Here is an 11,509-nt window from a genome sequence, read left to right on the forward strand (position 1 = left end):
GGGTTCCCCTGGTAAAGGAACTGACCGAACCCCCCCCCCCCCCATACCTTGCAAGGAGGCGCTGCGATTCTGTCCGGGCCGGCTCTGAAGCAGCTAACCTCGGCAGTCAAGGATGAAGTGAAGTATTCGATTGTGTCATCTTGCATTCCGATACCGTATGTAGGAAACTCAGACTTTCTTCCTCAGATCGCTGCCGCTGTTTTGTTCTTAGGCCCGTCTCCCATCTCCCTACCCTTGCCCCCTTCTCCCTTCCCCCTTCCCCCTTTCCTGGGACGTGGGCCTGTGGGTCCCCCGTGCCCATTAGTCACGGCAACAGGCTGGACTGGCCTATAAACCGTCAGTACGCCTCCGTCCCTGCCCCTTTTTTTTCGGGGCGTTGGGCCTGTGGGCGTGCTGTCCCCCATCACGGACACAGAGAGGTGTAAAGATAACTCCACGGCAACCATCCAGGAAGGTGCTGTGGAGAAGACAACCCCGTGGTCTCAGCTCCTAACACTGCCCACCGCAGGACAAGCAGAGAAGACTGAAGCCAACATGTGGGGAGGATGTTGAAGGTTTATTTTTTTTTGCCACTTGGAACCACAACCATCACGCCAGGATGGGACATGGCTGATTCCGCGCTGTCTTTGGGACTGGTTGTGGAGATGTCTTCTCTGATGCTGGAACCGGGAGTGGCTTTGTGGCTGGGCTGGTCCACCGAAGAATGAAGGCAGCATGGATGGACTCTCTTCCAGGTTGATTTTCTTTGCCGCTTGGGACCACAGCCGTCACATGACAGTGTTATTGCTTAGTGTGACAGATGGTCAGACATAGGAACTTAAGGCAACAGGAATAAGTGCACCGGGTGGCCCGTGGGCAGGGAGTGGCTTCGTGCCCGGGCTGGCCCCCGCTGCCTGGGCCGGCTGCCACGGTCTCATCGGGGCCGGCTGCAGGAAGTTGAAGCGCGACGCCCCAGTGGGGATCGGCTTCGAGAGCGGGCCCGCCCTCGTTGCCTGGATTGTCTCCTGCGTGCAGGCAGAGGGGAAGCCCTCGGGGACCTGGATGGTGCTGGTCTGGCCGAGGTGCGGGTGCTGCTCTGAGCACCTCGGGTTGTTGTACGGCTCCCACCACGTTGTCTTCGGGGCCGACTGCGGGAGCCCGAGGCCCGGCCTCGCAACGGGGAGCGGCTTCTTGTACGGCCGGTCTCCCGCTGCCTGGGACGATTTGTGGCTGCACGTCTCCGGGATGTTCTGGAGGACCGTCTCCTCCTACGACGTCTCTGACGGGTGAGCACAGCATCGCAGGTGTCCCACGCCCAGGCGTTTCTGCGCATGGCCCAGAAGGAGCAGCACCAGCGCGTGCCTTGTGAGCCACAGGAGCTGCAGAGCATTGGCTGACAGGGCCTGCGGAAGCAAACAGGTTGTGTCTGTGAGCACAAAGCGAGCCAAGGCAGGGAGCAGCCGGCACGGCTCTGGTGCTCAGCCCTTGCTCCCCCCAGCCTATGGTGAGGCTGAGATCCCACGCAGAGCCCCAGAGGACTGCGGAGGTCACTCACTCCTCTTCCTGTGCGCTCTCCCTGCCTCCTAGGTGAGTGCACGTGCTGGCACTGCAGCCACTGTGCCTTTCTCGCAGCGACTGGTACGCTTCATCGTCCCACCAAGATAGTCGTCTGCCAGAGAAGAGAGAGAATGCGATGAGTCCCCGGTGCCCCAGGCGTGAGGCAGATCCAGGGCACCCCTGTTCATCCCCGTTGAGCTTATTCCCAGCTACTCCGTGAAGCTGAGACCGATGCTTGCAGGACGGCAAGGGACTGGGCCTGCCGGGGCAGTTCATGGGCAGGCACAGCACCTGTGCCTGAGTGTCTGCAGAGTCAGGAAGAAGGACACCAACCTGATTGGAATTTGGATCCCCAGCCTGGTCATTTGGGATTGGAATCTCCCTCTCTCTCCGCAGACGGGGCAGTAGAAGCGCGCGGTGGCAGCGAGTATGGCATGTCTCTGCAGGAGAAGCACAAGCGTGAGCGTGAGTGTGAGCGTGAGCGTGAGCGTGAGCGTGAGCAGGGCTGGCTGCTGCTGAGCACCGGCCGTGCCCACGGGGCGAGGGGAGGGCTCCTACCCTGATGCAGCCCCGGTGGAACCAGGCCTGTTTGCACACCGGGCACAGCATGGTGCGGTAGGACGCGCTGTCCCCCACGGGCTCCAGGCAGATGATGCAGATGGTGTTCTGAGCCGGAGCTGCCTCCGCTGCCTGCTGAGGGCGATGCTCCCAGCAGAAGGACCTGCGCAGGAGGACAGAAGGGATGGGCATGGTGAGGAGTGCTGTGAGGAGCGCAGAGAGCCAGGAAAGAGTGCCGGGTCTGGGCTCCGGCTCTGGCAGGATGCTGGGAGGTGTGGCTGCAGGTTCCTCCCTGGGAGGGACAGGGAGGGACGGCAGCTTGGCTGCTGCTGACAGCCCTTACCTGTACTGCCCAAAGTACTGCATGACGCATTGCCCGTCCTCGGCGCAGGGCAGATGGAAGCTGCGCTCACAGCCTGTCTCCGCGCAGCTGATGGCAGCTCCCCTCCCGCCACAGACAAAGCAGTGCTGAAAAGAACAGAGCGGTCCCCGTCAGCGGTGGGCTTGGTGCCTCCGCGGCTGGCCCCACTTCTCCAGGCAGGGCGCAGGGTGTGGGCACCGCTGCCCCACGCTCTGCAGAGCTGCCTGGCAGACGAGGCTTGTCTGCTGTGGTGGGGCTTTGTCCTGGAGCCGGTTGGAAGGGCCGCGATCGCTTTCTATAGGCCCAGGCAAAACCTCGGTGCGAGCCTCTGCCGGCACCAAGCTCCCCGTTCCGTTCAGGTGCTCACCTTCTGGTCTGCCAGCTGGATGGTGTGCTGGATGGCACCAGTGGAGAAGCCACAAATTCCACCCATTGGGCATCTCCATCCCAAAAGGCCATCGGCAAAGAACTGTAGGAGAGAAAAGAGCGGGATCTCGTGAGGCCAGCAAGGAAGGGAGCATCCCTGGCAGGAGCCCTAGCCCTTGAGGGGACTCACCAAGCAGAATTCGTGGGCACAGAGCCCACCACTGGCAAAAGTCCGCCCGCAGATGTCCGGGTCGACCTGTGCCTGGCGGCACAGCATGCACACTGCAGAGGAAGGAGAGAGCAACCATGAGCAGCGCTGAGCACCTGGCGGGGTCGGGGAAGCCTGGCCATCCCCAGGGCCTGCCCCGTGCCTGCCGTGCCTGCTGAGGGGCAGGGCTGGAGGGGGTGAAAGGGAAGGGGGCATTGCGGGCCCAGCAGCGCCAGCAGGCAGCCACAGCCCAAGCTCAACCCCTGGCCAAGGAGCAGAGGGGCCCTGCCTGCCCGCGGCGCTGGGGAGCCCCTGCCTGCTCCTCCCTCCCCTCCCAGCCGCAGGCAGACCTGGCCTGGCAGCGGGGAGCCGCACGCAGGGATGCGGGGCTCTCACCTGGCTCCCCAGAGTTGGGGGTCTCCTCGTTCCGTCTGGACATGTTCGGCATTCACAGCGAGAAACAAGAGAGTCAAGAAAGTCCCTCCTCTCTCCGCGCCTCACCAAGCCGCACTGAGCACAGCCCCAGCCCGGCAGCCTTTGCTCTGCTCCCGGCCCCGCGGGTCACAATGGCCACCACTGTGACATCACCGTGACATCACGGTCAGCACCTCACGGGGCTGAGGGCACCGCACCCATGCGGGAGGGCGGCGGCTCCTGTGGGCAGCGCAGGGCAAGGAGCCCAGTGCTGCCGTCAGCAGGGAGCAAGGATGGCCTCCCTCGGGCCTTTTGCACCACATCGCAGCAGAGAGTCCAATAAACGTCTGCGGGTCAACAGCGCAGCCAGCATTTCTAGTGTGTGTTCCGAGTGACTCTCCACGGTCTGATGGTGGCAGGCCAAGGTTTTGAGCTGAGAAAAAGGTTTTGAGCTGGTGAACTGCCAGCAGGAATTCCTCACTCAGAGGGCTGTGAGGCCCTGGTACAGCTGCCCAGAGAAGCTGCGGGTGCCCATCCCTGCAGGCGCTCCAGGCCGAGTTGGACAGGGCCCTGCTCTAACCTGACCTGACCTGCTGGGTGGCAGCGCTCCCATGGCAGGCACTTGAGGTTGGGTGGGTTTTATGATCCTTTCCTGCCCAAGTCTTCACACATCTCAGCTTCAACCCTTATACGGTTCCCAGAGGCAGAGTGGCATAGGCAGGGCACGATTGCCTTCAAGCCCGCGTATAAAATGAGTCAGGAAAACTTCTGACTCTTGTTTTTTTTTGCTTTCTTTGACCTGCTGGCAATGGTCACCATGCCAGAGACAGGAGAGGAGCGGTCCCTTGTCCAGGGCTGCAGTCCTGGAGTCACACTGGAGCATCCCTGCTCATCCAGCCTGACCGTGAGAGTCAGCTTCTCCATGAAAGTCAGGCCAACGCTGATGGGAGAGCCCCCACGCCTAGAGAGCCGCCCTCTGCGGAGATGCTCACTGGATAGGGCTTCAGGCAGCCTGACCTAGTGGGTGGCAGCCAACACGCTGCAGGAGTTTGGAACTGCAGAGAGAATTTAATGTCCCTTCCAAGCCAAGCCATCCCAGGATCCTGTGATTCAAAACTATCAGCTCTGCACTGGCGAGCACCAGGTCCAGCAGGGCTTCACCTCGGGTCGGTCCGTCTAGTTACCTGGACGAGGAAGTAATCCTCAGCAGACTCCAGGAATCTCCCGGACTGTCTGCCACCTGCCGTGCTGCTATCCTGGCAGGGATCCAGGTGGTTGAAATCCCCCATCAGGACAAGAGCCTGCGAGCGCGACACCTCCTGCGGCTGACGCAAGAAGGCCTCGTCAACAGGCTCCCCCTGACCAGGTGGCGTGTAGCAGACCCCAAGCACTAGATGCCCTTTCCTGGACCGATCCCTGATTTTCACCCTAAGCTCCTGTAGTGGTTTTGTGATTTTTCTTGTCGGTGTTCCACATCATAACATCATGGAGAGCAGTGGGAGTGGAAGAGTTACTGTTCTGGTTCTGTGGACTGCCTCTTTGGGACGTTTTGGCTCTCGGAGGGGAGGGGAGGAGTGGCATTCCGCAGAGGACTTCTTGCCCAGAGCAAGAAAGGTGGAGCTCCTGGCAGGACACCGGCCTCTCTCCCTCTTAGGGACTCTCTCGGTTTTGCAGCAGGGAAGCACGTGGTTCCCTCTGCAGTCTGTCGCGTAAGGCTTCGGCTTTGGACGCTCTCTTTGTGTTTGATGTACCTGGATTTAGTAAACTAAGGGTCTTCCTCAGATCGTTGCCGTTGCTCTGTTTTTTTTCTCTGTTAGACCCATCTACGATTTCCCTACCCTTGCCCGCAAGTCTGCTGCCTCATTAGTCATGGGGCCGGGCCGACTGGCCGTGACCCTTCAACGCTTTCTTTGTTATCCTCTCCCCCTTTTTTGGGGGGTGGCCTGCAGCCCCTGTCACAAACACAGATCTAGAGATAACTCCATGACAGCTCTCAGCCTGGTCATGGCTGTTACTCAGACACAGCTCTTTGCACTCTGTCCACTTCCTCACATAGAGGACAACACCCCCGCCCCTCCTGCCCCCCGTCTATCCCTTCTGAAGAGCCTGGAGCCCTCAGTCACAGTACGCCAGCCGTGAGATTCGTGCCACCACGTTTCCCTGATAACAGCAACCAGATCGCTATTTTCCAAGCGCATCATGGCTTCCTACTCCTCCTGCCTATTTCCCATGCTGCGTGCATTAGTGGAAAGGCACTTCAGCTGGGCTTTCTGGCAGACTAGCCTTCTAGAGGGGCCCTCCCTCAAACCTCCAAAAGAAACTTGAAGTTTTCCCCCACTGCTTCCTAGAGGGACAAGAGAAGGTTTTGGACAGGGAACTGGCAATATTAGCTCCTCTGGGGAGTTCCCAGAAGATCCTGCAGCATCCCACAGGACACTTTGGAGGTTCTTCCCCGCAATCTCCTGGCGTGACAGCAACCCTAAGTGTTTCTTTGTCCCGCCTCACTTGGCTCTCTTCCCCCATCGGGCCTAGTATAAAAGCCCAGACTACTTGCTCTACCCTAGCGAGCCTCATTGCATCCCCTTCCATTCCCGCTTCCTACCTAGTTGCAAGCCCTCTCAATGAGCCCCGCTATCTCTTGGGCTGGGATCCGTTTCCTTCTCAGAGGCAAGTGACACAGGCCTGCAGCCATTAGAGCGGGTGCCGAGCAAATGGCCCCGTGGTCAAAAAGCCCAAAGTTCTGTGGCGGCACCAGCCTCTCAGCCACTTGTCCATTACCTGGGCTCTGCTATCCCACTCCGTGTGCCTCACCGCCCCAGGAAGGATAGAAGCAAACATCACTCGTGCTCCCACTCCCTCCACCAACCGCCCTACAGCCCCAAAGTCCTTTGGGTAGTTTGCAGGCTTCTCTGAGCTACTTCATGGCTGCTTGCCTGCACTAATGAAGTAATGGGTAGTAATCAGAGCGACGAACCAGGTCAGGGAGTTTTCTAGCTGTGTCCTGGACCTGGGCCCCAGGGAGGCGGCCCACCTCCCTGTGAGTCGGGTCCGGTCTGCATCCGGGGCCTTCTGTTCCCAGGCGGAGGGAATCACCACCACCGATAGCCCTTCTGTCTGTCTTAGCCGAGGCAGTCTGGAGACGCAGCGTCGACCGCCTCGCCCTTGCCTTTGTCTTAGGCAAAGCTTCCCAGGCCTCCTCGCTCACCTCGCCTTCAATTTACAGTGCCTGGCCCACGATGCCGAGCTGGGACTGTCTTCCAGTTCTCCCAGCTCTCTGCCTGACAGTGACAGGACATGGGGTCCATCCCCCACTTGCTGGGGGGTGTCTCCCTGGCGCCTTCCTCCCTGGCATGCCTGGGAGTTTCTCCACCAGTCAATCTCTTGCTCTCACTCCCTGATGGTCCTTAACCTCTCCACCTCCTGCTTGAGCTGTGCCAGCATGCTGAGCCGATCTTCCACCTGCTCACCCCTCCACTCCTCAGGTGGAGTTCCTGCCGCCCTCCTCGGCATCAGCAGGCTCAGGCACTCCCTGCAGCCGGAGACCTGAACAGCCACACTCTTGCGCAGGGCCTCCATCTGGGTCGCCACAGCCTTTGCGGGGCAAGCCGGTTGCCTGGTGGAGATCGTGGCCTCGGAGAGACAGCCCCTGCTGCCAGTAGGTAAGCTGGTCTCCAGAGCTAGGAAGGACAGTACTTCTGCGCCGTCCTGCACAAGCTACCACACCTGCTGCTGCAGTATGCTGTGGCTGCTGCGCACGTGCTGCCTTCTCCTCACTGCACTTGGCGGGCAGCGATGCACTGAGGCCCTCCCTTAAGCTTTTCTTAAGGCAAGGGGCGTGGATGCAGTTCCATTGCCCTGGCAATGCTGACACCACATCAGCCACTCTCACGAGAACTGTGGGGCTGCTGTGTTGGCTCAGGGTTCCCCTGGTAAAGGAACTGACCGAACCCCCCCCGCCCCCCATGCCTTGCAAGGAGGCGCTGCGATTCTGTCCGGGCCAGCTCTGAAGCAGCTAACCTCGGCAGTCAAGGATGAAGTGAAGTATTCGATTGTGTCATCTAGCATTCCGATACCATATGTAGGAAACTCAGACTTTCTTCCTCAGATCGCTGCCGCTGTTTTGTTCTTAGGCCCGTCTCCCATCTCCCTACCCTTGCCCCCTTCTCCCTTCCCCCTTCCCCCTTTCCTGGGACGTGGGCCTGTGGGTCCCCCGTGCCCATTAGTCATGGCAACAGGCTGGACTGGCCTATAAACCGTCAGTACGCCTCCGTCCCTGCCCCTTTTTTTTCGGGGCGTTGGGCCTGTGGGCGTGCTGTCCCCCATCACGGACACAGAGAGGTGTAAAGATAACTCCACGGCAACCATCCAGGAAGGTGCTGGGGAGAAGACAACCCCGTGGTCTCAGCTCCTAACACTGCCCACCGCAGGACAAGCAGAGAAGACTGAAGCCAACACGTGGGGAGGATGTTGAAGGTTTATTTTTTTTTGCCACTTGGAACCACAACCATCACGCCAGGATGGGACATGGCTGATTCCGCGCTGTCTTTGGGACTGGTTGTGGAGATGTCTTCTCTGATGCTGGAACCGGGAGTGGCTTTGTGGCTGGGCTGGTCCACCGAAGAATGAAGGCAGCATGGATGGACTCTCTTCCAGGTTGATTTTCTTTGCCGCTTGGGACCACAGCCGTCACATGACAGTGTTATTGCTTAGTGTGACAGATGGTCAGACATAGGAACTTAAGGCAACAGGAATAAGTGCACCGGGTGGCCCGTGGGCAGGGAGTGGCTTCGTGCCCGGGCTGGCCCCCGCTGCCTGGGCCGGCTGCCACGGTCTCATCGGGGCCGGCTGCAGGAAGTTGAAGCGCGACGCCCCAGTGGGGATCGGCTTCGAGAGCGGGCCCGCCCTCGTTGCCTGGATTGTCTCCTGCGTGCAGGCAGAGGGGAAGCCCTCGGGGACCTGGATGGTGCTGGTCTGGCCGAGGTGCGGGTGCTGCTCTGAGCACCTCGGGTTGTTGTACGGCTCCCACCACGTTGTCTTCGGGGCCGACTGCGGGAGCCCGAGGCCCGGCCTCGCAACGGGGAGCGGCTTCTTGTACGGCCGGTCTCCCGCTGCCTGGGACGATTTGTGGCTGCACGTCTCCGGGATGTTCTGGAGGACCGTCTCCTCCTACGACGTCTCTGACGGGTGAGCACAGCATCGCAGGTGTCCCACGCCCAGGCGTTTCTGCGCATGGCCCAGAAGGAGCAGCACCAGCGCGTGCCTTGTGAGCCACAGGAGCTGCAGAGCATTGGCTGACAGGGCCTGCGGAAGCAAACAGGTTGTGTCTGTGAGCACAAAGCGAGCCAAGGCAGGGAGCAGCCGGCACGGCTCTGGTGCTCAGCCCTTGCTCCCCCCAGCCTATGGTGAGGCTGAGATCCCACGCAGAGCCCCAGAGGACTGCGGAGGTCACTCACTCCTCTTCCTGTGCGCTCTCCCTGCCTCCTAGGTGAGTGCACGTGCTGGCACTGCAGCCACTGTGCCTTTCTCGCAGCGACTGGTACGCTTCATCGTCCCACCAAGATAGTCGTCTGCCAGAGAAGAGAGAGAATGCGATGAGTCCCCGGTGCCCCAGGCGTGAGGCAGATCCAGGGCACCCCTGTTCATCCCCGTTGAGCTTATTCCCAGCTACTCCGTGAAGCTGAGACCGATGCTTGCAGGACGGCAAGGGACTGGGCCTGCCGGGGCAGTTCATGGGCAGGCACAGCACCTGTGCCTGAGTGTCTGCAGAGTCAGGAAGAAGGACACCAACCTGATTGGAATTTGGATCCCCAGCCTGGTCATTTGGGATTGGAATCTCCCTCTCTCTCCGCAGACGGGGCAGTAGAAGCGCGCGGTGGCAGCGAGTATGGCATGTCTCTGCAGGAGAAGCACAAGCGTGAGCGTGAGTGTGAGCGTGAGCGTGAGCGTGAGTGTGAGCAGGGCTGGCTGCTGCTGAGCACCGGCCGTGCCCACGGGGCGAGGGGAGGGCTCCTACCCTGATGCAGCCCCGGTGGAACCAGGCCTGTTTGCACACCGGGCACAGCATGGTGCGGTAGGACGCGCTGTCCCCCACGGGCTCCAGGCAGATGATGCAGATGGTGTTCTGAGCCGGAGCTGCCTCCGCTGCCTGCTGAGGGCGATGCTCCCAGCAGAAGGACCTGCGCAGGAGGACAGAAGGGATGGGCATGGTGAGGAGTGCTGTGAGGAGCGCAGAGAGCCAGGAAAGAGTGCCGGGTCTGGGCTCCGGCTCTGGCAGGATGCTGGGAGGTGTGGCTGCAGGTTCCTCCCTGGGAGGGACAGGGAGGGACGGCAGCTTGGCTGCTGCTGACAGCCCTTACCTGTACTGCCCAAAGTACTGCATGACGCATTGCCCGTCCTCGGCGCAGGGCAGATGGAAGCTGCGCTCACAGCCTGTCTCCGCGCAGCTGATGGCAGCTCCCCTCCCGCCACAGACAAAGCAGTGCTGAAAAGAACAGAGCGGTCCCCGTCAGCGGTGGGCTTGGTGCCTCCGCGGCTGGCCCCACTTCTCCAGGCAGGGCGCAGGGTGTGGGCACCGCTGCCCCACGCTCTGCAGAGCTGCCTGGCAGACGAGGCTTGTCTGCTGTGGTGGGGCTTTGTCCTGGAGCCGGTTGGAAGGGCCGCGATCGCTTTCTATAGGCCCAGGCAAAACCTCGGTGCGAGCCTCTGCCGGCACCAAGCTCCCCGTTCCGTTCAGGTGCTCACCTTCTGGTCTGCCAGCTGGATGGTGTGCTGGATGGCACCAGTGGAGAAGCCACAAATTCCACCCATTGGGCATCTCCATCCCAAAAGGCCATCGGCAAAGAACTGTAGGAGAGAAAAGAGCGGGATCTCGTGAGGCCAGCAAGGAAGGGAGCATCCCTGGCAGGAGCCCTAGCCCCTGAGGGGACTCACCAAGCAGAATTCGTGGGCACAGAGCCCACCACTGGCAAAAGTCCGCCCGCAGATGTCCGGGTCGACCTGTGCCTGGCGGCACAGCATGCACACTGCAGAGGAAGGAGAGAGCAACCATGAGCAGCGCTGAGCACCTGGCGGGGTCGGGGAAGCCTGGCCATCCCCAGGGCCTGCCCCGTGCCTGCCGTGCCTGCTGAGGGGCAGGGCTGGAGGGGGTGAAAGGGAAGGGGGCATTGCGGGCCCAGCAGCGCCAGCAGGCAGCCACAGCCCAAGCTCAACCCCTGGCCAAGGAGCAGAGGGGCCCTGCCTGCCCGCGGCGCTGGGGAGCCCCTGCCTGCTCCTCCCTCCCCTCCCAGCCGCAGGCAGACCTGGCCTGGCAGCGGGGAGCCGCACGCAGGGATGCGGGGCTCTCACCTGGCTCCCCAGAGTTGGGGGTCTCCTCGTTCCGTCTGGACATGTTCGGCATTCACAGCGAGAAACAAGAGAGTCAAGAAAGTCCCTCCTCTCTCCGCGCCTCACCAAGCCGCACTGAGCACAGCCCCAGCCCGGCAGCCTTTGCTCTGCTCCCGGCCCCGCGGGTCACAATGGCCACCACTGTGACATCACCGTGACATCACGGTCAGCACCTCACGGGGCTGAGGGCACCGCACCCATGCGGGAGGGCGGCGGCTCCTGTGGGCAGCGCAGGGCAAGGAGCCCAGTGCTGCCGTCAGCAGGGAGCAAGGATGGCCTCCCTCGGGCCTTTTGCACCACATCGCAGCAGAGAGTCCAATAAACGTCTGCGGGTCAACAGCGCAGCCAGCATTTCTAGTGTGTGTTCCGAGTGACTCTCCACGGTCTGATGGTGGCAGGCCAAGGTTTTGAGCTGAGAAAAAGGTTTTGAGCTGGTGAACTGCCAGCAGGAATTCCTCACTCAGAGGGCTGTGAGGCCCTGGTACAGCTGCCCAGAGAAGCTGCGGGTGCCCATCCCTGCAGGCGCTCCAGGCCGAGTTGGACAGGGCCCTGCTCTAACCTGACCTGACCTGCTGGGTGGCAGCGCTCCCATGGCAGGCACTTGAGGTTGGGTGGGTTTTATGATCCTTTCCTGCCCAAGTCTTCACACATCTCAGCTTCAACCCTTATACGGTTCCCAGAGG

At 61.2% G+C, this 11,509-nt stretch overlaps 2 protein-coding genes across 2 annotated transcripts; both read right to left on the reverse strand.

The window, feature by feature from the left end:
* Positions 1-544: 544 nt before the first annotated feature.
* Positions 545-3,524, reverse strand: LOC125687165 (PHD finger protein 7-like). Its single transcript, XM_048932034.1, has 8 exons — positions 3,426-3,524; positions 3,012-3,103; positions 2,823-2,924; positions 2,438-2,562; positions 2,095-2,257; positions 1,870-1,976; positions 1,535-1,648; positions 545-1,382 (listed from the first exon to the last, which is right to left on the reverse strand). The coding sequence occupies exons 1-8, from the start codon at positions 3,475-3,477 to the stop codon at positions 914-916; spliced, it is 1,224 nt and encodes a 407-aa protein (XP_048787991.1). The 5' UTR covers positions 3,478-3,524; the 3' UTR covers positions 545-913.
* Positions 3,525-7,945: 4,421 nt separating this feature from the next.
* On the reverse strand, positions 7,946-10,948 carry LOC125687166 (PHD finger protein 7-like). Its single transcript, XM_048932035.1, has 8 exons — positions 10,788-10,948; positions 10,374-10,465; positions 10,185-10,286; positions 9,800-9,924; positions 9,457-9,619; positions 9,232-9,338; positions 8,897-9,010; positions 7,946-8,744 (listed from the first exon to the last, which is right to left on the reverse strand). Exons 1-8 carry the CDS (start codon positions 10,837-10,839, stop codon positions 8,276-8,278), a joined length of 1,224 nt encoding a protein of 407 aa, XP_048787992.1. The 5' UTR covers positions 10,840-10,948; the 3' UTR covers positions 7,946-8,275.
* Between the last annotated feature and the right edge of the window lie 561 nt (positions 10,949-11,509).

The sequence above is a fragment of the Lagopus muta genome, chromosome Z (assembly GCF_023343835.1).
Source record: "Lagopus muta isolate bLagMut1 chromosome Z, bLagMut1 primary, whole genome shotgun sequence".
Classification (NCBI taxonomy): domain Eukaryota; kingdom Metazoa; phylum Chordata; class Aves; order Galliformes; family Phasianidae; genus Lagopus; species Lagopus muta.

Coding starts and splice junctions, on each gene's coding strand:
- LOC125687166 (XM_048932035.1), bottom strand. CDS start 10,839: ATGCCGAACATGTCCAGACGGAACGAGGAGACCCCCAACTCTGGGGAG. Junction 10,287..10,373: donor GTGCCCACGAATTCTGCTTG/GTGAGTCCCCTC, acceptor TCTCTCCTACAG/TTCTTTGCCGATGGCCTTTT. Junction 8,745..8,896: donor GAGAGCGCACAGGAAGAGGA/GTGAGTGACCTC, acceptor TTGCTTCCGCAG/GCCCTGTCAGCCAATGCTCT.
- LOC125687165 (XM_048932034.1), bottom strand. CDS start 3,477: ATGCCGAACATGTCCAGACGGAACGAGGAGACCCCCAACTCTGGGGAG. Junction 1,649..1,869: donor GGGATCCAAATTCCAATCAG/GTTGGTGTCCTT, acceptor CTTCTCTGGCAG/ACGACTATCTTGGTGGGACG. Junction 1,383..1,534: donor GAGAGCGCACAGGAAGAGGA/GTGAGTGACCTC, acceptor TTGCTTCCGCAG/GCCCTGTCAGCCAATGCTCT.